Source organism: Dermacentor albipictus, chromosome 3, assembly GCF_038994185.2.
Source record: "Dermacentor albipictus isolate Rhodes 1998 colony chromosome 3, USDA_Dalb.pri_finalv2, whole genome shotgun sequence".
In the NCBI taxonomy this organism is placed as follows: domain Eukaryota; kingdom Metazoa; phylum Arthropoda; class Arachnida; order Ixodida; family Ixodidae; genus Dermacentor; species Dermacentor albipictus.
Genome location: NC_091823.1, coordinates 189,460,734 through 189,486,432, shown reverse-complemented (window position 1 = coordinate 189,486,432; position 25,699 = coordinate 189,460,734). Strand labels below are relative to the sequence as shown.

At 48.2% G+C, this 25,699-nt stretch overlaps 1 protein-coding gene across 4 annotated transcripts in view; it reads right to left on the bottom strand.

Moving 5' to 3' along the window:
* LOC135908702 (putative fatty acyl-CoA reductase CG5065) overlaps nucleotides 1-25,699 on the bottom strand; it is a 141,968-nt gene that overhangs the window by 52,867 nt on the left and 63,402 nt on the right. For all 4 annotated transcript variants that reach the window (XM_065440566.1, XM_065440565.2, XM_065440563.1 and 1 more), the window contains 2 exons: nucleotides 10,856-10,972; nucleotides 6,752-6,927 (listed from right to left, as the gene is read on the bottom strand). In XM_065440566.1, the coding sequence (XP_065296638.1) occupies nucleotides 6,752-6,927; nucleotides 10,856-10,972 (293 nt within the window). The remainder of the gene's footprint in view (nucleotides 1-6,751; nucleotides 6,928-10,855; nucleotides 10,973-25,699) is intronic.

Here is a 25,699-nt window from a genome sequence, read left to right as displayed (position 1 = left end):
CGTGGAAAAATTGCTACCCTTGAAGCATGCTGTAGCTTGCATTGAACAGCGCTAATGGAGAAGGAAGCATATTTCGCTACAGCAGTTAGCAACAGTAACTAGCAAATTTGACGGCGCTAGAAAGGATATACATGGAGCATTCTAAGGTGCACTTCTGGAAGCGTAGTTAATCGTGACGAACTTGAAGCTTGCCAACTCCGGACTGTGCTCCGCTTAAAGAGTCTGTCAAGTGCCGTTTATGTTGCTTTATGAATGGGAGACGGGATCTTCGCTAAGCGATTTGAGTTCTCCTATAATGCTAACGTCCGCAGTCATATGAATGCCTGTCTACACATGACTACACGTCACACGTCACGTGTGACGTCACAAATACACGTCACTGTTCCGGAGCAATTTCTTGACATTTTTTTAGAAGCGGGAGAAAAGAAAGACTGCGTTGGCGACTTGTCCAGTACCCGGACTAGAACTGTTGCCTGCAAAAGTTTCTGCATGTCTTAACGGAAAATGGTAGGTGTAACGCAAAGATGGGATAAGTACGGATTCAACAGCAAGCAGGCGTAGGCGATACTCTAGTTGACAAGAGAGGCCAACAACAACATTCTTTGAAGCAGTGTTAATGCAAATGAGTAAACACACGCAGGAAAGAAGCAAGAAAGGAGAGGGCAAAGGGCTAATTTTCATGTAACAGCTTTTATTGAGGGAAGCTCGCCAATTTATGCCAAGCGCACATGAGACAACATACTTTGTAATGTCCTTTATTGATGTGCCCGTGCATAAATTGGCGAGCTGCCCTCAATAAAAGCTTTTACGTGAAAGTCAGCACTCTGTGCTCTCCCTTGCTTTTTTTCCTGCGTGTATATGTTCATTAACACTGCTACAAAGAATAGATCACTAGCTAGCCCGCCAATAGTCAACAACCACAACAAAATATTAAAACACGAATATTGTTTCAGATGTTGCAGATGCAGAGCAGTCTCCGTGAATTAAAGGAGTTCAAAGCCGGGCTGTTTTGTTAATGTGCAACATGGCGAACAGCGCAGAGAACGCGTTGACAAGTGAACGAACAAAACAACACGAAAGCCTCTGGTGACTGACCAAAAGTTTGGTAACCACTACAGGTTTCTTAATTAAATGAAATTCTGGGTTATTAGGTGCCAAAGCCAGGACCTTATTTCGAGGCACACCGTAGTGGGAGACTCCATATTAAAGTCGACTACCTGGTGTTATTAAACGTGCACCGAGATCTATATGATTACACGGGCGTTTCCACATTTCCTTTCATCCCGCAGCGGTCGAACCCTCGAGCTCACCAGCTGAACGCCACCATAGTTCAAAGTGCGGCACTCATAAGGACGTCGAAAGCACGTGACTAAATGATCGGGAACATACTTGGGGCAAGGCACCATCCGTTCGGTGTCGACTGTATCAGTAAACATCCGGGTAATAAATTAACTGTCACGTTTATTTATTCGGCGATCATTGATGCCTTCTCTCAGTGCTCCAGCAGTGCGCTGGACAACTGTAGATGCAGTCAGCACAGGAAATTTCAAAACTACTGGAAATGATAATTTTCTAAGCGGTCCTTTACCTTGGCGAAGTCTTGCGGAGCTTGTTTCGAGCCATGTGTGCACATAAAAAAAAGACGGATCATAACTAGAGAAGACGCAAAACCTGAAAGCTTCTCTGGTCTTTCTACCAAGAAAAGTCCATTTTTGCGCACAATTAACAAGGAAGGAGATAAGCCCTTTGTGAATAGTGCACTAGAAAAAGCCTGTTCATTGATCAAAGGAATGTTTCGGAAACCAGCCCACGCAGTCACTCTCTCTCGCTGGTTCCGGCCCCGTAGCGGCGCGTTTCCGGCGAGCCCTACGGGGCGACCGAGAGGCGACCAATCGCCGGCAGCTGCACTTGAAGTTCACCTTGGTCAGAGCATACACACGTTGCTCGTGACTCGCACTCGTGTCACCAGGGATGCGTCAGCAGTAGCTGCTCGTGTGACGAGGACCTTATGTCTACCGCATTGGGAACCAGAAACCCGCATTGGTTGCGAAATGTTAATCAACTAGGAAGGCAGTAATATTGGAAATTTCGAATCGGACAGTCCATGCCATACGATTGGTACATATTACCGATGGCGAATAGCAAGCAAGGGACAGACGAAACGCAAAGGAAACGAGGACACAGCTCTTCATTCGAGAACGTACTGTTCCAAGTTGTCCAAAATATAATGGTTAAGAACACGCGAGAAATAACGATGGATGCAAGGACTGCTCTGAAGGATTTTATTTTGTAGGTAGCTGTTGCCACTAGTTTCTCAGCGTATGCGCGTGGCATATAACTTGTGCTCAATAATTTCCAGTTATTCAATAAGAGTGGGTCACTTTGAGGCCACCTAATGCGCAAATATGTTACAATTGATTATTCGGCCAGTCTCACAGTATAGAATTCTTTTGAAACAACGTGTGGTGCTGTATCTGACACTTCTCTGCTGCAGCGAACGCAGCACTGTACACGTGCATCTGGTAACTTCTTTCATAACCGTCATTGCCATGGTGCCCCTGACAACTTACAGCAGTTTATCATTTACAAGGGCATTAGTTGTACAGACGACTAATACGGAGGGGCATTAGTACATGTATGTGTCCACACGTACAAAGCCTGAGTTTTTTTTTGAACAAATCAATTCTGCGCGATCTTCATATTTCACGCTGCTTTAGAATTTAGAAAATATTGTATATCTGGTTCTATATTCGCTCCTCGTTTTCTCGATCATACGTATTGGATTAGGTGTGGAAATTTCATTTTAGCACAACCACAAATTAAATTTTGTTTTGGTTAATGACCAGAAGCCTTTTGTGTTTGTGTCTGTGTTGATTAACACGGTAAGGAGCTGGTGTCGCAGAAAAGCCGGTGTCGTCTGTGCCGGCGGCCGTGAGCGATAAATCCCGGGCGGCACTTAATAAAGAAAAACAACTTGCAAGGTGGGCTGGGTGGGAATCGAACCAGGGTCTCCGGAGTGTGAGACGGAGACGCTACCACTCAGCGACGAGTGCGATGGTTCAACGCGGTACAAAAGCGCCTCTAGTGAATGCGGTGTTGCCTTAGAAATGTGCCGTAGAAAGTTGTACTGCGGTGTATATCGGTAATTATGAGCATGTAACTTACAGAAGTCGCAGTTACACGAGTAGCGAAGTAGGTTTCAGCTACATTTCCTCTGCGCTCTGCGCACACGCTGAGTCATCTTAAAACAAACACAGAAGACACCCTCCTGGCAATGTGCGGCGCTGCCCCGACACGTGGGGCGCCACTCGCCCGCTTCTCGCCTTCGGGCCGTGCGGGGACCGGTGCGAGGATGCCCCACTACCCTTGCGTTCATTAAGTTTCCCCGCTCACTCCCCTTCCAACTTCCAGCGTGCGTCACTCGAACCCTCGTGATTAGGCGACGCGGCTCCTCTTTCCGCTCACAGCGCGATTCCTAGGTGCAGCGTCCGATGCGAGACGTCTCTGACGTGATCGCTGCGCCGTAGCGCGTCTGGTGGGAAAGCGTACCCTGCGATGTGTGCTGAGCTGCTTCCGATGAGTCATGCGTCTGCGCGGTGCTCCCAAGCTAGATAGAGGACGATCCCATCGAGGCGTCAGCTCTATGATCGCGTCGGCCTTCATGGCGCGTCGCGGCCCGGTTGTCCGTGCCGATCACGCCGTTTGGCTCGCGTAGATCGTTTCTCCTTCCGAGACACCGAGTTCTTTAGTTCGTTCCGCTTGCTCGGGCGCACGTTTTTTTGCCGCGCCGAACACTGCGTTGCTCGGCGCTCACCGCGTGATTGGTGGGTGAAAAGTCCCATGCGGGGTGCCTCATAAGTGATCGCTGCGCCGTAGTGCATTGTCTTACACCCCTTGGCGGGTCGACGTCAACGCTATCGCGTTGCACTCTTGAAGGGGAAGCATAAGCGTCCTCCGATTTCTTTTCTGATATGCTGCCTGAGCACACGAGTTTTCCCTTGACCAGAGAAGGAACAGAACGCAGAGCATATGTTTTGCCAAATGCCCGCTCCTTATTTCTTCGCAGTCCATGTCTCCGTACCAAATTTTACGTGCGCAACAAGCGTGGATGCGTCATGAAAAGCTCGCAAAAATAAACGTTTCCATTACGAAAATTAAAAAATAAATGCGCTGCTATTACTACTTTATGGAAATGACATATGACCACGTTGATATTCAGCGTGGCTTCTCGATTTGGGTTCCGAGATTAGGCCGTGACCGCGGTGCACTGGAAATCTCGGATTGGGCGTGGTGGAATTTGCGTCATATCCGCTAACCACTAGGTGAACGCATTATCTGTGTAACCGCTGTGTAATGGCTCATGACAAGATACACAATTACCACATACAACTTTGGCAAGATCGCTTCATTTAAAGGGCCCTTGAAATGGTTCAGACAAATTTTGTAGACGCGTAGGGTGCAGCTAAAGTTATTCATTCGCACCACAATTTTTGTGAAGCGTTTCGTATTAAGAGAGCTCCGGAAGGTTACGAGTTACCCTCCTCCATAGCCATGCATTTTCTCCTCAACACATTCGCCGAGTGATTGGCTCCGCCTTCACTGGCTCTGCATCGTGATGGCACATCGTGTCGTCTACTTCCGTTTCTCTAGGAGTGAGTGCGCGAAGCCTCTCCGGCAGCCGCTTGGCAGTCGACCCCAAGCGAGAGCTGTCGAAGCAGCGCGAGCATTCTGTCGCAGCGCCGAACGCATCTGGTATTCGGGCTGGACCTTCCGACGGATGGATGGAGGCATAAACTCAAGCTGATAAAGCAACTTTAGCGTTCTTGTGCATTCCATTTCTGTTTATTTTTATAGAGACAAATTTACTAACATTCCAACTATTACGAACATCATTTGTTCACCATAAACTTGAAAAAACTATCGACGACGTGCCCTGGGCATCCAATCGGATAGCTCGCTCCACTGACGTCAAGTGGGTGATTTACGTCACATGGGTAGGGGCGGCTGAAAATTCCGCCGAGCAGTGTGCTGCGATCGGCAGCGATGTACATTTTTAAAAACTTGTAATAAATTACACGCTTTACGCAGAGCACTTAGATTCAGTACGTTTGTACAATATCGACAAAATTGTTTCAGGGTCCATTTAACTATGTACACTACACATTATTAACAAATTTATCAGAAGTTATCTCATTGCAGTTAGCCTAGTTAAGACAAGAAGTCCGTGAAGTTGGACCTGACGAGTAACGGCGTATAGAGGAGATTACCTGTACTCTAATAAAATATCAGAATGGGCGCCAAGTAAAAAACTTAGAGCTCGCTTAAGCTTCGGCTTTAAGAGTGGAACCTGATAGTGTTATCGGGCGTCGTTGACACCGACTCCGTATTTTCTACGACACGGTGCCCGATAGATAACAATGGTGGGCCGATCCCGGCGGCAGTGCAGGGCAGAGCAATTCTCTTACCCTTGTAAGGAAGAGAATACAAGCATTGACTCATCAATGGTTCATAGGCCCCGCAGGCAAGGAAAAAGGGGTTTGATTTTTCGCGTTACAGAATTGTTTTCTCGTTTGTTCAAACTGCAATCCGGCGCTACCATGTCTGTAGGTTGTGTGTCAGTTAGACTTTACGAATTTTCTTACGAATCTTTTTTTGAGAAATTTAATAAGTTCAGTAACGCCTTATGCGGCTTGCGGAGGGCCTGCGTGTTGTGGTGAGAAATTGTGCGTCGTTGCAGAGGTTGCGGTTCGGGATGGTTTTTTACGACGGACATGGCCACCGGCGGCGGATGCCGACAGCGAATACCAGGAGCACTTAACGCTATCGCGTTAGAAAAATGCAGTGGAGTACGGCAGCCAGTTATTGTGTTGAAATTGGCAAATTTGCAGGCACAGATGAAATCGGTTGGCACCAAACAGGCTGGGAGGTACGTCATACAGTGGATACAAAATAAACTCACGCAAAGGATAATAGAGCATTTTTCTTACGTGACGCATTTTTGCCTCCAGCACGTCCGACGCGCTGCCTACACTGATTTGTTTGGTGCCTAACCGCATACAAAATAAAATGTTTCACCATCATATCCATGGTCTATTTTCACAAAACTTAAACTCAATTTACGCCAGTGAAGGCTGAAAATGATTCCAGTCTGTATTTCACGTAATGCTTCGGTGATATTCAATGAATCTAATTAGCCACCACAATAACGTTGCACACACATCACCGCCCATATCGTCTACTTTTGAGCAGGCTCGAACATGCAGTAGAACGACGACTCTTAGCGTTTAGGCATGAAAAATCGTTGGAAGCATCAGCCATGTTGTATATCTGCGCGGCAGGTTTCTGCACGGACAACGAAAAAGCCTTTTCTGAGTATTCCTGTGACCAGCTCATAGACTGTATGAACTGAAATGCTTTTGCGACGAATGTTCATATGTGAAAACCACGGGGTTGCGTGTTTGTGAACCCTCACTCTAACGTAAGTTTTCTACGCAATGTTTGTCTGCTCATACTTTAAGCGCTATAGATGGCCACTACAAGAGTGTAAATACAGATCGTAACCGCAGAAAAAGATTTCATTGGCATCTTTTTATAGCTAACAAAAGGTTGCATTAGTCGAAATAAATAAATGCAAAAAAATCGGCGCAGGTACTGCTCAATCAATATATACAGAATAATTAACTCAAAGCACGGCTTTACGAGCGCAAGCAAATTAGCAAATAATTAAGGAATGTATTAAGATAGTGCTCACCGAAGTGGTTCGTCGAAGCGCACGGAAGCCGCAGAGTGGTAGACAACGGAGACGTTCTCTGCAAGTTCGGCGACGTCCTCGTCGCCCAGGCCTAGTCCAGGCTCCAGGATGTCTCCGGCCACAGCCACCACCTTACTGAGCACAGACGGGTTCTCCTCTCTGACTCTGCCAAAGACCTGGAGAATAAGATCGCAGCCGCTCGAACCTAACGCCCTTTTCCTTAATACGTTTTCGTTTCGCCTGGGAAGCCGCCTATTGTCACGGCTGAACTGCAGAAACTCATTCCCATAAGTTATCAACTGGAAAGTGCCGCTGCGTAATATTAGTAGAATTATGGGCATCCAGGTATTGCGGCTTAGTTTGGCAGGTTGCGGGTGCCCAGTGATATTTTATATCCTTTGCCTCTCACTTGGGGTTTGGCGTCGTTCCCTCGCTGGGTACATTTGCCGATATAACCTGGGCAACGGCATACGCGATGGCTGCTGTCTCGCCAACCAGACAAACAAGGGCGCGTGCCCGGACAGACAATTCCGGTTCTGTGCTCACTCTTGGCCAAAAACCCAGAATGAATGCGCCACTGACACGCAAGCAGTGTGAGGCATAAATTTATTCGGATGCTTGTCGCGCTTAAATGGGCATACACCCCTCATTAGCATTCTTCAATCGCCAAGCATCGCCCTCGTGACGCAGACAGGCGACGAAGCTGTCATCCGGTACTACTGCTGCCATACCTCGCGTACACTCAAACACGCTTTGCGTCATGCAACATTGCGTCGGTTCTGTTTTTAATGCGAAAACATGGCTCAGGAGGGATAAAATCTGGCCCAGTTGGCGTGGCCACTGATGGTCCAAAAAGGCTACGAACTCAACATTTGGTCTTAAGGCGAGGTAATTAAGGCAACCTTAATATATAGTTAATTAAGACAGTCGGACCCAGGGCCGTTGATGTTAAGGCGAAGTTGATTAAAGCAGTTATATTAAGATGCAGTTAATTCAGACAATAGAACCCACGAGCTTTGGTGGGAGCCGAGCCCACGAAATTCTGGTTTAATTAAAGCGTTGTTAATAAAGCTACAATTAATTTGGATAGTTAATTAAGGCAATCAAAACCACCTTTGGTGGGAGTCGAATCCGCGACATGTGGTGTTAAGGCGCAGTTCATTAGCATATTGGAACCCACGATTTTTTTTTGCGGGGGGGGGGGGGCGAGCTTTTCACCTTCAGTGTCAAGGCGAAGTTATGGCACAGTGAATTAGGGAGGAGTTAAGCCACTCGAACCCACGACCTTCGGTGGGAGCCGAGCCCATCACCTACGGTGTCAAGGCGAAGTTAAGCACAGAGAATTAAGGTAGAGTTAAGGCACTCGAACCCAAAACCTTTGTTGGGAGTCGAACCCTCAAGCTTGCGTTGTGGGATAATGTCTAAGCATCCCGTACCAGTCGCAACGCTTTCGCATTCATTCACGCAGAGATAATTAAGAGCCCCTTAAATTGTGTTTTATTGCGACAGCAATTACATGCACACTTAAGCCGCATTTTTACGTCGCCGTATAACGTCCAAGGGCGATAAGGCCGTCGCCGCGTGCCTTAGGCTGCGTGCGCGAGCTTGCGAGAATGAGCCGACGATCGCGGTGCAATCTCGCGCACCAGAAAAGAGCGCGAGAAAGCTCGCCGTCAGCGTGCAAGGGCGGGTCGGCACGAAAGGGCGCTGTACTTCGGCAGCAAGTGCGTGTGGCGCGGCCGCGTTGAATTTATCTTGAAAGCGACCTGCTTTGGGGGCACAATATAGGTACAGCCGCCCTGATTTTTAATAATATAGCGCGAGCGTCGACTGAACTGCTGGTGAGCGCCTTATAACGGCGATGAGCGTGCAACAAGGCGAGAGTTCGCGCACGAGCCTTGTTGCCTTGTTGCACTCGCCTTGTTGCACGCTATTGTTGCACGCTTATCGCCGTTATACGGCGCTCACCAGCAGTTCAGTCGACGCTCGCGCTATATTATTAAAAATCAGGGCGGCTGTACATCGACGGCTCGTAGCTTTGCATGTGCTGTGTTCTCGCCACTCAGAACGAAATTGCTCGCTGCTGGGCCGCGCTTCATCACGCCAGCGTTTTGACAGGGAGTTTCGGCGGTCATTGCGTGTGATGCGTTGATGTTTGTCTGTGCGTACTGACACTACGCTTGTTAATTTAGTTTGTAAGCCATTGTTTGCAAGTTCATACGGCAGGTAAAACTAATATCCTTACATTTATTGCTGTCTGCTAATTTTCTATCACAATCGATGCGTCGTCTTTTGGGTGAAACCGACTTTTTTATGATTGACCCAACCGTGCTTAGGGCGGTAGCCACACTGAAGACAATGAAAGTGCGGCTTGTTAGTATAGTATCATCGCTACCACGCAGTGCACAGCACGATGGAAGGGACGTGTCGCGGTCTTGTCTCCTTTTCGCACAGAAGCTTCAAATGCATGCGTGCCTGATCGGTCAGCTCTATGGAGCACAAGGACGCCCCAGGCAAATGTACGGCGTCGCCGTGATGCTCAGTATAAGAACATCGCGACCCGCATGCTGCGAGTGTAACGGTGCGAGAAGGATCGATCTCGTGCGAGAGGAAGCGCGCCGTTTTCCATCGCGCGGCAGCAGGGGCGGAGGCCATTTCGCACCGGCGGGTGCGTATGGCGCGCCCGCTGTCTCGATCTGTACAGTGCAGACTCGCCGCTTCGTCTGCGCTGTGTTCTCGTCGCTTAGTTCGCGTTCAAGTAAGAGGCCGCACGACGGTCAATTCGCTCTTCCTGACGCCAGCGTTTTGACAGCGAGCGTCTGCGGTCATCGAGTGAGATGTGCTCATGTTTGCCTTTGCACGCGTGACAGGATGCTTCATTTAGTTTGTAAGTGCATGTTTACAAGTTATCTTTCGTCTGTCTAGCCTACTGCTGCCTAATAACTTGCTATTGCAATCGATGCTTCGCACTTTGTGCGAAACTGCGACATAATTCTTTATGGGAGACGCCTGACTCGAGTAAAACTGGCGCATCAGCTGAACGAGATCATTTTGGGCAATTGGTTTTACTCAAGGGCCTTTCGCTTATACTTAAATGGTCTAACAACCAATTTTCGTGGTACCCACTTTTATAGTGCAATGGAAAGCTCGCTGGTCAGAATGTAATCATGAAGTGGTAACGTGGAAACGCGGGGAACATTTTTTAACGTAATTTTTTTATTTGCAGTGAGGATGTAGTCGTTCACTGGAAGCGTGCTGAAAACGGTGATAGGTTAGCGCGATAGCGGTTATACGCCGGCATTAGCGCAAGGCAGACGACTAGTGCTGCCTTAGCAGTGAGAAATGGTTTTGTTTATCAAGCCGATTCATGTTTTCTAAATTGGCTTTCGTCCAACTGCGCTGGCGTTTAACCAGTCGAAACAAAAGCAGTTGGATCGAAAAAGCAACGACGCTTTTACACGTGATATCCAATTCAGCGTGGTGCCATAGCTTTGAATGTGCTTTTGATTTCCGAAGCATAGAATAAAGCGCCAGTGCAACAATGCAACAATATAGCAACTGGAATTTTAGACAACAATTATGCTGTACTTAACAGTCGACTTACGTGCTGTAATCTGAGACTACATCCGAAGTATCACGCTTTCACCGCTGCAGGCCTCGCCACTTACTGTTTTTAGAATGTCTTTGCAACTTTAAAATTGTAATTCCAACTTAAATCGCAAACAGCGTGTTTGGATTCTATCACTAAGTCATGATCATTTAACTTCCATCAATGTCTCACATATTGGCCAGTTGTCAGTCCCTTCGAGACTCGGTCAACACATTTCAGTTTGTGAATAATACTGGTCGCGTCGGCGGCGCAGGAAATGCTAGACTTTCGCAACTCGGCCGCATAAGCTTTTCCGTAGACTGTTTTCTTTTAGTCTTGTCCCTCGTTCTAAAATCTAAATAAATATACGTCAATCAAATGTCTGTGTCGGGTATTCACGTGGAGCGAGAACACACCATGCGGCGGCATCAACGGCACTGGTTTTTTGGCGCCAATGCCATTAATGAAAAATGTGCTACAGAATGGGAAAACTGCGTGCAACAGAAATGACTTACTGGGCACTCGAACATCTCTTTGAGCCGGTCGCTAGGTTGAACGCCATCCTTGGCACGCAGAAGGACATAGACAGTCTTCAGCCCGGCACATGATCGAAGAAGTTTCTCGATAAGGATCTGCACAACCAGGGAAAACACAGTGAGTGAGTGAGTGAGTGAGTGAAACAACTTTATTTTGTCCACTAGAGACGTAACCAAACGCCACGCCACCTGGCTAGGCCCACTCGGGGACCATCAGGTGGAACCTGACGGCCCTGTCGCGAGCCCTCTGGACTGCCAGGGTTTGAGAGGTCTGATCCTGGGCCCTAATCAGCTTCTTCATTTCCTCTTGAGTGAAAGGAGGACCGGCAGAGGCGCAGCCCCACAGGACATGTTCGAAGTCCGCATAGTCACCACACAGAGGGCAATCCGGGCTTGGGAACCGGTCGGGGTACATTGTGTGTAGCGCTGCGGGGCTCGGGTAAGTGCTTGTTTGCAGTAGTCTGAGAGTGACTGCCTGGGCCCTGCACAGCGAGGAGTGCGGCGAAGGTAGGACTCTTCTTGACAGATAATTGTGTTTGCAGATTTCGTTGTACGAGCAGAGAGGCTCGGGTCGCCCAGGAGAGGACGCGTTGCCCAGCGCACGGTCAGTCAAACCTCGTGCAGCCGAGTGCGCCTCCTCGTTGGGGTTGATCAAGGCACCCTCAATGGTCCCAAGGTGCGCAGGGAACCAGGCCAAAGAGTGATGTTTGATGTCTTTGGCACTTTGGATGATACGTAGGGCCTGGGGAGCCACCATTCCTATCTGAAAGGCCCTGACAGCGGCCTTAGAATCCGAATAAATCGTGTCATGTACACTGTCCGTCAATGCAAGAGCAATAGCAACCTGCTCTGCAACGCTGGAATTAGAAGTGCGGACGGTAGCGCAGCGAAGGATTTTAGCATCACAGTCGATGACCACTGAGGAGAAGGCCTCTTCGTGAACGTAGGAAGCAGCGTCTACGAAGCATGTTCGGTCCTTGTTCAAGCGGGCACTGGCGAGCAGAGCTTTACCCCTGGCTCGCCTTCGTCCTTCGTTGTAGGTGGGATGCATATTTCGTGGCACCCGGTGTATGTAAATTTTGGACCTTACGTCGCTGGGCAGCTTCACAGCGTCGAGACTGACGACCATGGGGTTACGTCCCAGCTTGCCAAGTATAGCTCGGCCCGCTGGGGTACCGGAGAGTCTGACAAACTGGGAAAATTCTTGGGCTTCAACGATTTCTTCGAACGTGTTGTGAATTCCCAAATTGAGAAGGTCTTTTGTGTGCGTTCGCATGGGAAGGCCGACGGCAAGCTTGAAGACTCTTCTGATTAAGGCGTTGATCTTGTTGCGCTCCGATACGAGCCAATTGTGCATAGCCCCTGAATAAGCGAGGTGGCAGAGCACGAAGGCGTGGATAATCCGGATCAGATTGTCTTCCTTGATTCCGCAGTACCTATTGGCGATTCTTCGGATCAGGCCGAGGGCGCTTTCGGTCTTGGAACAAATGCGTTTGAGGGCGGCTCCATTGGCCCCGTTTGACTCGATAAACATTCCTAGGACCCTGATAGTGTCTACCCGCGATACTGGGGAGCCCTTACCGGTGAATAATGTAATGTGGCTCTCTGCTGCTGGCTTCCAGGATCGGTGTGAACCGCCTCTGGGCCTCTTTTTGTAGAGCAAAAGCTCGGATTTAGCGGGCGAGCACCTTAGCCCGGTGGGGATTAGATACCGCTCCGTCACATCGATGGCCTCTTGCAAAGCACCCTCGACCTGCCCTTCACATCCACTGGAGCACCAGATGGTGATGTCATCCGCGTAGATCGTGTGGTTAATGTTGGGGATTTTGTTCAAGGCCCTCGACAGGTTGATCAGGGAGATGTTGAACAGCGTCGGGGAGATCACCGCACCCTGAGGTGTTCCCTTTGGACCAAGCTGGATTTCGTGGGTCAAAAACTCGTCAATCTTCAGTCTAGTAGACCTTGAGGAAAGGAAAGATCGCACGAAATTGTACGCCCGTTTGCCGACGTTACACTCTGTCAGGCTCTTGAGAATAAAGGCGTGCGATATGTTGTCAAAAGCCTTTTCCAGATCCAAGCCGAGAATTGCCTTAGTGTCGGCGGAGGTAGAGTCAATGATTTGGTGCTTGATCAGTCTCATGGCGTCCTGAGTCGAAAGCCCCGACCGAAAGCCAATCATGTTGTGTGTATAGCATTCGTTAGACTCGAGATGGTCAGTGAGGCGGTTAAGCATGGCGTGCTCGGCCATCTTTCCAACACACGACGTCAGGGAGATGGGCCTTAGATTGTCGATGCTCGGCGCTTTACCTGGCTTCGGTATGAGTACTGTGTAGGCTGTTTTCCAGCTCTTGGGAATGAGGCCGCTGCACCAGATATCATTCATCTTGCGCGTAAGAAACTCGATTGAGGCGTCGTCGAGATGCTTGAGCATTTTGTTGGTGATCCCGTCGGGCCCAGGTGCAGATCTGCCGTTGAGGGATGCGAGAACTCGCTTGACCTCAGCCACGGTGAAATCCTCGTCCATAGATGGTACGTCACGCCCTTCGTACTCGGGAAACTGGGGGGGGGGCACCGGATCGTCCGTGGCCGCCAGGTACTTGTCTATGAGGTGCTCCATGACTGCCTCATCTGGAGTCGAGTCGGTGGCCAAATGGACAGCTTTCGCCAAAGCTCTCTTCTGGTTGGACTTGGTGTTGCCATCGTGCAGTAGGTGCTTAAGGAGACCCCAGCTTTTACCGTTCTTGAGCTGGCCCTCCACCGAGTCGCACAGCTCGTCCCATTGCTGCTTGCATAGCACCTTGCAATGAGCCTCTATCATCTTGTTTATATCGGAGATTTTCTTGCGTAGTCTTCTGTTATGGCGCTGAGTCTTCCATCTCGCGAGCAGTGCCTGCTTGGCTTCCAAAAGATGCGCCAGCCTACTGTCCATCCTGTCCACCTCCAGATCGGTTGTCACCTCCTTGGTGGCTCTAGCCGCATCCTTCTTTATCTCGTCGCACCAAGAGTCTAGGTCCATATCATCGTTAAGGACGCGCTCGGAGCGGTTGGCTCGGAACAAGTCCCAGTCAGTGAACCTAAAGGTCCTCGTTTTGTTGCGGGCAGTCTTGATCACAGCTTCGATGATGCAATGATCGCTACCGAGGTCCATGGCTGTGTTGGTCCACTTGACGTTTTCCAGGTTCTTGACAAAGGTAAGGTAAGGTAAGACAAAGGGAAAACACAGTGAAAATAAATTGGAGAAAATAATTACAGCGCATGAGCGCAACATCGAACAGTAAGGGAACACAGGTTCCTTGGAAGCGTAAAAGTAAACGCGAAGTGACAAGAGCATGTAATTCAGGCGAAACACGGGAGACCGGTGGAATTCGTTTGCGTCTTGACAGCCGTGCGTAAACCTAAATGAACAGCAAGTCTCCCTCTTCGGCACTAACGACGGTCCGCTTGCGCACGCGCATACACCACGTGGGAAACAATGAGGTAGCGAGCTTTCAACGAAGGCTTTTTATGAGAGCAGCATTCCGGGCAAGTTGGTAATCCATTACTTAAATGATATTGCGCGACACTACAAAACGACACGGACGTGAGAGAAGGCGACACACCAAGCGCAAACTTCCAACTAAGTTTATTGTGCCACTGCGTCAGTTTTATACATGGCAGGCAGCGTAGATCGCGCACGCGCTTACAAGGAATCAGTTGTAAGAACTTTGTTATAAGCTCGCCAATAAATAGGAGCGCCCATGCGGCACTTGCGGCACTGCGTAGGCCGACAGTTTATCAACGATGATGATGATGATGTGTGGTGTTTTGTGGCGCAAGGGCCAGGTTTGGCCAAAGAGCGCCATGACAAGTGGTAGTGTTAACGATGTATTATGGAAGATGTGACTTGGCTGTAAAGTGGCCTAAATATAGTCGCTGTAGAGTGCGTAAAATCTACTTGCTGTAAAATTACGGCGATGACTAATGACGAATACTATGAACATTAAAATTCATCGTAAAAGAATGATGCATTGTTTAAAATATGCGAGACGTTAAATTGCTTACAGCACTACTGCCTCGCCAGAGCCCTTGAACCACAAGGGCCTAGAAGCATGTGCTATTCAAAATAATTATCGCAGCGGCATCCTCTGAAGAGAGGAAGCGCTACGAACGTGTGGGGCTAATAACATGCAACACAACTTTCAAAAAACCTAGGACGGCGTTGGTGTCAAAGAGTGGTTCTGGACCAAGTAACATAACAGGATGAAGGGGGATGTGGTGCCGGTATGTTAAGATAAAATCTTTTTTTCTTTCGGATTCGGCTTCCCGACACTCCAGTAGGACGTGGAGGACGGTCAGCCTCTCCCCGCATCTACCACAGGTTGGAGTCTCGTTTCCCGTGAGTAAAAAGTTATGTGTGCCAAAAGTGTGTCCTATTCTTAGACGGCAGAATAGGACAACTGTCCGGCGGGATTTTGTTACAGGAGGTCAGAAACCTAATTGTGGCTTTATTACATGCAGTTTATTATTTATTTCTTCATCCCACATGCGTTGCCAGTGGTTTCGTAGTTTCCTTCTTAAGAAAGGCTTCAAGGTCTGTGACAGGGACCGAAGCAGTAGGATTAACTGCATGCAATGAAATTGATGTGGCCATCTGGTCGGCTAGAACGTTTCCCTCGATGCCCCTATGTCCAGGCACCCAGCATATGATCACATGTTGGTTAGATATATATGCTTTGCACAGTGCGGAGTAGAGTTCGTTAAATACTGGATTTTTGTGATTATAGAAAGACATCAAGGCCTTCACAACACTGAGGGAGTCCGTATATATAACTGATTTGTGGAGTTGTGATTTATTTATATGCTTTACGGCCGCCAGCAGCGCGTAGGCCTCAGCCGTAAAGATACTAGTTTCCGGATGTAGTAAGTCGGATTCCGAGAAGGATGGACCGACGGCTGCATAGGACACCCCGTCGTGTGACTTTGATGCATCTGTGTAGAACTCCGTGCAGGAGTATTTGTGCGGGAGTTCCCGGAAATGCATCTGGATTTCAATCTCTGGAGCATGCTTTGTGACTTCCACGAAAGATATATCGCATTGTATGAGCTGCCACTCCCAAGGAGGTAGCAGCTTGGCTGGATGCATTAGGCGAAGCTCGAGGAGTGGAACGTGCATTTCTACAATAAGCTCCCTCACACGCAGCGAGAAAGGCTGTCTTACGGAGGGACGTATGCGAAAGAGTGTAGCATATGTCATGTCATTAATGGTATTAAAACAGGGATGTTGAGGATTTGAGTGGACTTTCAGAAAATATGTTTGGCTGATGTATGTTCTCTGCAGATGAAGTGACCACTCATTTGATTCTACATATAAACTTTGTATGGGACTCGTTCTGAAAGCGCCAGTGGCCAGTCGAATTCCCAGATGGTGGACTGGGTCTAGCATCTTTAGTGCGCTCGGGGCGGCAGAGTGTTAAATCACGGCGCCATAGTCTAGTCGTGATCGAATGAGGCTTTTATAGAGAAATATTAAGCACTTCCTGTCACTACCCCATGTAGTCTGGGATAGAAGTTTGATTATGTTCATTGTTTTTATACTTCTTTCTTTAAGATGCTTAATGTGGGGGACGAAAGTGAGTCTGTAGTCAAGTATGACACCTAGAAATTTGTGTTATTTGTTTACAGGTATCTGTTGTCCACGCAGTTCTATGCAAGGATCTGGGATGAGTCCTCTCTTTCTTGTAAAAAGAACACAAGAGCGTTTGTTAGGATTGATCTTAAATCCATTCCTATCTGCCCACATTGACGCTTTGTTCAGGCCATGCTGTACCTGTCTCTCGCAGAGTGCGAGGTTACAAGATTTGAAAGCTATTTGAATGTCGTCCACGAGACAGAGTAAAAGATGGCCGGTGGTAATGAAGCACGAAGCGTGTTCGTCTTCACGATAAAGATCGTGCACCTGAGTACGCCTCCTTGGGGTACACCCGTTTCTTGCGTAAAAGGACGTGAGAGTGCATTGCCGACTTTTACCCGGAAGGTACGATTGGACAGATAGCTTTCTATTATGTTAAGCATATTACCGTGGATGCTTATGGTCTCTTATGATTCCGTAAAGCCACGTTGTGTCATACGCCTTTTCCATATCGAGAAATATCGATAGGAAGAACTGTTTATGTATAAATGCATCCCGAATATTCCCTTCAACACGTACGAGATGATCGGATGTGGAGCGCCCTTCTCGGAAGCCGCACTGATAGGGATCAAGCATTTTGCTCTGTTCAAGGAAATGAATGAGTCGCCGATTTATCATTTTTTCAAAAACCTTACAAATGCAACTTGTGAGGGCTATAAGGCGGTAACTTGCCACTGAGGAAGGGTCTTTGCCTTGTTTCAAAACAGGGACCACAATGGCTTCCTTCCACGCGGTTGGAAGGTACCCTGCATCCCAGATGGTGTTGAAAAGTGGGAGTAGTGTAACTTGCGTATCATTGTGTAAGTTTTTGAGCATTTCATACATGACTATCACATCCTGGTGCGGAGCTCTTGCACGCGCTCAGGGCAGCTCTCAATTCGGCAATACTAAATGGACGGTTGTAAGGCTCATTCTCTCGACATTTTCTTGTTAATGGCTTACGTTCTTCTATTTGTTTATATTTAAGGAAGGATTGCGAATAATGATTTGAACTTGATACGCTCTCAAAGTGCTCCCCAAGTGAGTCTGCCTGATCTTGCAGTGTATCGCCCTGTGCATTTACCAGAGGAAGTGAATATGTTTGTCGCCCTATAATTCTATTTACCTTGTTCCGTACTTTGGCCTCATCTGTATAAGAGTTTATACTCGATAAAAACTTCTCCGAACTTTCTCTTCTAGCCTGTCGGCAGGTTCTCCTGCCTTGGGACTTTACTTTCTTAAAGTTGACAAGATTTTCTGCAGTGGGCGAAGCGCGTAGCAACCCCCACGCTTTGTTCCGATTCCTACGTGCGATTCTGCATTCATCGTTCCACCACGGGACATGCCGTTTGCATGCCGAGCCACTTACTTCACGTATGCATTTACATGCGGCATCCATTATGAAGGCTGTGAAGTACTCCACAGCAGCATCGAGTTCTAAAGAAGACATGTCATCCCATGATATACTAGTTAAGTTTCGGAATTCCTCCCAGTCTGCTGTGTCAATCTTCCACCTAGGAGCCTGTGGTGGATATTCGTTTTCTTTAAGTGTTCTTAATAGTATGGGGAAGTGGTCGCTTCCGTAGGGATTATTCGTAATTTCCCATTCGAGTTCGTGCAGTATAGACGAGGAAACTATGCTCAGATCAATTGCAGAAAAGGTATTGTTTGCAAGACAGTAATAAGTGGGTTTCTTCTTATTCAGCAAGCACGCATCTGAAGAAAAAAGGAACTGTTCAACAAGACCTCCTCGCACGTCTATACGAGAGTCGCCCCACAGGGAGCTGTGCGCATTGAAATCGCCAAGAAGAACATAAGGTTCTGGCAAGTGATCTATAAAGGATTGGAATTGATGTTTTGTTAACCTGTAGTGTGGGGGCACGTAATGAGAGCTAATGGTGATGAGTTTGTTTAGGAGAACAGCTCGAACCGCCACTGCTTCAAGGGGTGTTTGTAGCTGTAAACGCTGACAGGAAATACTTTTATGAATAAAAATGGCAACACCGCCTGATGATACGACAGCATCATCGCGATCTTTGCGGAACTTGACATATGGTCGGAGAAAGTTTGTGTTGTGGTTTCAAATGTGTTTCCTGTAGGCACAGCACTTTTGGATTGCGTTTTTGGATAAGCTCTTGCACGTCATCAAGGTTCCTAAAAAGACATCTGACGTTCCATTGAATAATTTGTGTATCCATTTTGAAAGTATATAAGCGCTGTGTGTATGGAAACGGAGGTGATGCCTTAAGAGACAGAGCTGTTTCGAGGCCCTGTAACGGGGGTTCTGCTCTTTCTGGAGCGTTCGAGTGAGCCTCGCCGCTCCTTAGGCGCTTGGTGCGCCTTGAGGATAGGTGTAGTGTCCATTGACTTTTGTGAGGCGCCGGACACGTGCTCTTGCGAGCGAGAATTTACCAGCGAGGGCCCTGCCTTGGAGGGCAAGGCCCCTGCACCGACCAGCCCGGAGGTCGATGGGGCTCCCTGGGGGATTTGGCTGCGCCGGCTGTTGCCAGCGCTGGAAGGGGCCGCGGAGGTTGGGGCAGCCTCGGCTGCGCCCACCTTCGGGGTCGGTGGTCCCGTCTGGTCGGTTGACGGAGCAGCGCTAGCTGCAACCGCCGCGGGGACACATGGCGTGACTGCCGACTCGCTGGTTGTGGGTAGGACAGCCACCGGTGGCCGTTGGGTCGCTGCCCCCTGACGCGTCACTTCGGCAAAACTTTTCTTGGGCAGGTATGCAACCCGCTTGCGTGCCTCTTTGAACGATATGTTCTCTTTTACTTTGATGGTTGCTATTTCTTTTTCCTTCATCCAGGAGGGGCACGACCGCGAGTACGCAGCGTGCTCCCCATCACAGTTTACACAGTGGAGAGCATTCTCCCAAGTTTCAGTGGTGTGTTCTTGGGCACTACATTTAGCACAAGTTTGGCGACCTCGGCAGCTCTGCGAGCTGTGGTCGAAGCGCTGGCATTTGAAACAACGGAGTGGGTTTGGCACGCACGGCCTGACACGGAGCTTGATATACCCGGCCTCGATTGACTCGGGCAAGACACTTGAACCAAAGGTGATTATTAAGTGCTTCGTCTGAATCTCTTTACCTTCTCGCCTCATCCTAATTCTCCTGACATTGATCACATTTTGTTCGCTGAAGCCCTCCAGGAGTTCCGCTTCAGTCAGCTCAAGCAAATCATCATCCGGCACAACACCGCGGGTGGTGTTCATTGTACGGTTCGGGGTTACTATTATGTGAGTCTCCCCAAATGACACTAGCTTTGGTAGTTCGTCATATTGCTTCTGGTCGCGGAGCTCCAAGAGGAGGTCGCCGCTTGCCATCCTCGACGCCTTGTAACCTGGACCAAAAACATCAGTCAAGGTTTTTGACACAAGGAACGGTGAAATGGTTCGCACTGGTTTGTCTGTCTTTTCAGAGTGAATAACGTGAAAGCGGGGGAAGCTTTGGATTTGGCGTCCGAAAAACTGGAATAAATCTTCGGTGCGCCCTCGTTTCTGAGGGTGATCAGGAAGTTTGGGGAAAGGAGTTTCCATGAAAAAATGTATACATTCGGCAACAGCACCGACCGCCCACCACGGAGCCCAACGAGGGGACGCGGCAGAGCTTGCATGCAAGTCTGCACGACGCCAGTCGTACGCCGCCACTATAACCAAATATGGTGCACCCAAGGTTGGATAACCACACAGGGTTAACCCTTGCCGCCAAGGAGAAAGGAATTAAATAGAGAGAAGGAGACAGGAAAGGTGGAAAGTAAGGGAAAGACGAAGGTTGTAGGAAGAGATAGACAGGAAAAGGCGACTGCCGATTTCCTCCAGGTGGGTCAGCCTGGAGGTGCCGTCTATGTGAAGCCGAGGTCGAAGAGGTGTGTTGCCTCCGCCGGGGGGCCTTAAAGGTCCAAACACGCAGCTTCGGCTCAACCCCCAGGATCCCCTTTTCCCCAGACACGGCTAAGCCGCGCACGGCTACACGCAAGAGGGTCCAACCCTCGTGTGCTCGGGTATGTGGTGTCGCAACACACCAAACGCCTGCTTGCGCAGACGCCCCTGCGGGGAGTTAATCAACGAATTTTGAATGATTAGGATAATAAATATTTGATCAGGTTTGTGTTTTAGCTTTTACGTTTGGCGTATTCACCGATGTTGTGCCACACTGCGTGCCTACATCGAGGCCACGGGCGCTGGCACCCCCTCCCCCTCGTTCTTATGTGGTTGCCCTTGGTTACAAGCTGCAAATTTCCAGGAAACTGCTGAACCCTTTCCGTGGTTCGAATTTAAGAGTCCAGGGGCACAGAGCACGACGACGAATCCACTGGCAGCCTTCAGAATTCCACAGAACTGCTGACCCCTGCCGTGGAGACCTGTTTATGCAGTTTGGACTTCTCCTTCGACGAAAGAGGGAAGCGACGCGGTTGACGTCATCACCGGTCCTGCCTCATTCCTGCCGTCAATGAGACGCCGAAAGGGACTTGAGGTAGGCCCGCCCTCGGAAAACGTATTGGGAAAGGAGGCTTGCTCACGCGGCGGGTGCCGCGCTGGCCCAAAATCGCTTGCATGCGCAGTGCTCACGCGGCGGCCGCGGCGTGAGCAAAGCCTATTTCACATGCAAGCGATTTTGGGCCAGAAACGGCGCAGCGCCCGTCGCGTGAGCAAGCCTCCTTTCCCAAAACCGGTTTTCCGAGCAGCGCGCGTCGCTGCGATCATGACCGCAACATTTGGAAAAATTCCCGAGCGGCGAGAGCGGCAACCAATGGCGGAGCGCCTTGAGCAGGACGTGGAGATCACGTGGCAGAGGCGGGGTCGAAGCGGGCGTAGCGGGAAACCGGGGAACTCGCCTGCTGAAGCAGACGATTTTAGCAGACATTTGCAGCAGACGACGTGCGGTACCAGGTTACAATGTCTCGCGCGGTCTTCAACTAGCTGTTCACCAGTCAAGTTGTGCAGCGTCCACTCGTTTGGAATGCTAAAATGAAGGATTTTCGCAGCAAGGAGGAGGGTTCTTTGGGAAGGAATTATGGGCTGAAGCCGAAGGTACTCGTCGTCACAAGTGACACATACTTCCATAAAGTAAATCTCGGCGTCGCTCGAATCGGCCATGTCGGTTGGTGCCACTTGTTTCCATTTGTCCTTTTCGAGTTCCATTCTTTGGAGCTAGATTGTCCCGACGTGTTTTCTTCCTGCCCCTCTTTTTCCCCGATGGTGACCACATACGGGCAGTCAGAGGCGATGAAACGGCAGTCTATGTTTTATTCGCAGCGAATGTAGGTGCTTTCCTTTTCCTTTTTCACAACTCCGAGCTAGCGGGGTCGTAGTTTTGTTTGGTCATGGCCGCCGCTTTTCTACTCCAATGCCTAGAAGGGAAAAAGGACGCGAGCGTCTTCGAAAGCCGTCCATAGGCCTCTTGCATCCGGGTGGCCGAGATGGCACCTGAACGCCATGCGGTTTTCGAAAACAAGCGCCGCTGGAAGACATGCGTGTGGTGCCAGCACAGATCGCGGAAACAGGAGTCAACCAATTCATTTGCTTCCTTGTGGCTAATTCTGTGTGCGTGTATACCGTTAAGCTGTTGCCTATAGAGAGCTGAAAGATAAATGCGAATAAAAATTTATCAAGCGTGTGACTTGGCCGCACGAGAGTCAGGGCGGAAATTGGCGTCAGGCTCCTGCGCCCAGAGCCGTGGGCCACGTATTTTTTATTGCGATTGTACGAGGTACTCCAGGGTGCGTGGGGAGATGTGATGGTTCCAGGCCTTACTTATGGAAATGCGGTTGTTTGCTTGAAATCAGGGGTACAACCAGGACTTGATGGCAACCAAAGGTCAGTGGGACGCCTCACATTGGGTGCTCACGGGAAGACTACAAATGAAGCTGTGCCGGGTGATATTGGATAGACAAGTTCTGAAGTGAGGGAAGCTCACAGTAAAATTGATTATGAAGAACGACTGAGCAATAGCATCACCATGAGCTATTTTATGTCCACTGCAGGACGAAAGCCTCGCCCTGCGACCTCCAATTACCCCTGTCCTGCGCCAATCAATTCCAACTAGCCCCCGCGAATTTCCTAGTTTCATCGCGCCACCTAGTCTTCTGTCGTCATCGATTGCGTTGTCCTTCTCTTGGTACCCATTCTGTAACCAACATTCTCCAACAGTTATCTAACCGGCGCATTAGATTACCTGTCCAGCTCCATTTTTTCCTCTTGATGCCAATTAGAATATCGGCGGCACCCGTTTACTCTGATCCAAACCGCTCTCTTTCTGTCTCTTAAAGTTATGCCTACCAATCTTCGTTCCTTCGCTCTTTGCGCGGTCCTAACTTGTTCTCAAGCTTCTTTGTCAGTCTCCACGTTTCTGCCCCATATGTCAGCACTGGTAAAATGCACTGATTGTACACCTTTTCAATGATAATGGTAAGCTTCATGTCAGGAGCCGGCAATGTCTGCCGTATGCGATGCAACGCATTCTTGTTCTGTGAATTTCCTTCTCATGATCAGGGTTCCCTGTGATTATTTGACTTTGTTAAACGTACTCCTTCACAGACTCTAGAGGCCGACTGACGATCCTGCTCTTGTTGCTTTGCCCGGCTATTTATCATTATCTTTGTTCTTCTGCATATTAATCTTCAACCCAACTCTTGCACTCTATATATTAAGGTATATTAAGGTCCTCAATCAGGTCCTTAGTATATTAAGGTCCTCAATCATTTGTAGTAACTTGCCTGCATTGTTGTTGAATAGAACAATGTCATCGGCAAACCGAAGGTTGCCGAGATATTCGCTGTCAATCTTTACTCCTAATTTAATAGCTTTAATTGTCGATTTTACTCCCAATTTAATAGCTTGAATACTAAGCAGGCAGCGAATAACATTGGAGAGATTGTCTCTTCTTCTCTGACCTCTTTCTTTATAGGTGTCCTCCTGCGTTTCTTGTGTAGAATTAAGGTAGCTATAGAACCTCTGTAGATATTTTCCAAGGTATTTACGTAAGTGTTCTGTACTCCTTGATAACGTAATGCCTCTATGACTGCTAGTAACTCTACTGAGTCAAATGCCTTTTCGTAGTCTATGAAACCAATATAGAGGCTTATTGTACTCTGCGGATTTCTCGATAACCTGATTGATGACATGGATTTGATCCATTGTAGAGTAACCTTTCCTGAAACCCGCCTGCTCCCATCGGTTGACTAAATTCCAGTGTTGTCCTTATTCTATCGGAGATTATTTTGGTAAATATTTTATACTATACTGGGAGGAAGGTAATGGCCCTATAATTTTTCAATTCTTTAACGTCTCCCTTTTGGTGGATTAGTATAATGCTTGCATTGTTCCAGTTTTCTGGGACCCTTGCAGTCGATAGACACTTCGTATATAGAGCTGCCAGTTTTTCAAGGAATATGTCTCCTCCGTCTTTGATTAAATCGACTGTTATTCCATCTTCTCCTGCCGTTCTTCCTCGTTTCATGTCTTGCAAGGCCCTTCTGACTTCATAATTAATTATAGGAGGAATTGCTATATCCTCTTCATTACTGTTTCTAATTTAGGTATCCTGACTCGTCTGGGTACAGTACTGGTCAGTATAGAATTCTTCCGCTTATTTTACTATATCTTCGAGATTGCTGATGATATTACGCTGCTTATCTTTCAGTGCATACATCTCGGTTTGTCCTATGCCAAATTTCTTTCCCACCTATTTCAGGCTGCGTCCATGTTTTACGGCTTCTACAGTCTTTCCCTCGTTATAGTTTCGAACATCCCTTATGTTCGCCTTGTTAATCAGTTTTGACAGTTCCACGAATTCTATCCTATCACTTTCATTTTTTTGTCGTTTCTTCATTAGGTCCTTTGTTACTTAGAGCTTGCCTACTGGTCGCCTTGGTGCCTTGCCTCCCACTTCAATTGCTGCCTCTGAAGCCAACCTAGCTAAGGTTTCATTCATTGGCTCTATGCCATCATCTCTCTGTTCTAAGGCAGCCCATTTGTTTGCAAGTACCAGCCTGAATTTGTCTGCTTTTTGTCCTTACTGCCTCTTGGTTGACCTATTTCTTCTTGACCAATTCAGCTCTTCCTCCCTTCAAATTGAGGTGAATCCTAGCCCTCATACCCTATGATCACTTCACTTTATCATACCTATCAATTCTACATCCTGCACTATGCTGGGATCAGCAGAAACAATGAAGCCAATCTCATTTCTTGTTTCACCATTAGGGCTTTTCCAGATCCACTTTCTGTGGCTGCGCTTCGTGAAAATGTGTTCATTATTCGAAGCTGCTTCTGCGATCTCTACTCTAGCGTTCCTAGAATCGACGCCGTAGTTGCCAATTGCTTGTTGGTTGGTCATCAGCCTGTTCTTTCCCCACTTTTGCATTGAAGTCGCCCATTACTGCAGTATATTGAGTTCACACTTTTCTCATCGCGAATTCAACATCTTCGTAAAACGTATCTACTTACTCATCATCGTGACTGGATGTTGGAGCGCAGGCTTGTACTACAATTAATCTATACATCCTATTAAGTTAGATTATTACTACAGCTACGCTCTCATTGATGCTGTAGAATTAGTCAATGTTGCCCGCTATGTCCTTATGGATTAGGAATCCTATACCGTATTACTTCATATCTTGGAGACCTCTATAGCAGAGGACATGTCCGTTATTCAGCAATGTATTAGGCTCACTAGTTCCTCAGTTCTTAGAAGAACTGAAGAATATGGAAGACAGTAAATGGGCTGGACGAGTGTTGAGGTATTTGTACAGGAAAAACATTGATTCACAGTGGAGGAAAAGAACTACGAAGCTTACCAGCAAGTATGCGGCCTGTAGGGTGGGCAACACAGCAACAAAGAACGCCAAGAAGAAAGTCAGAGAGGCTCAAATAATTGCAACCAACCACCCCGTTCCAAAGGGGACGCTCATAACGTCCATCTACCCAACCGTTCCTCCTAAGGTGACAGATTACTGTGTTCTTTTCTTCCTTTTGGAGGTGCGGAGACGAGCAAACTATTTCGCCCGTCTTATTGAGGTTTCATATTACGCAATACTTGTGTCTGGTGGGGTGACTAGAATTGAAGTGAAGATGCCATCCTATATGTGTCAGTTTTCTTGATGTGGAAAAAGAAAGGTTCGGTCACCCTTTTCACGAGGACATCCAAGAGAAAAAGAGAACCAGAATTTCACGTT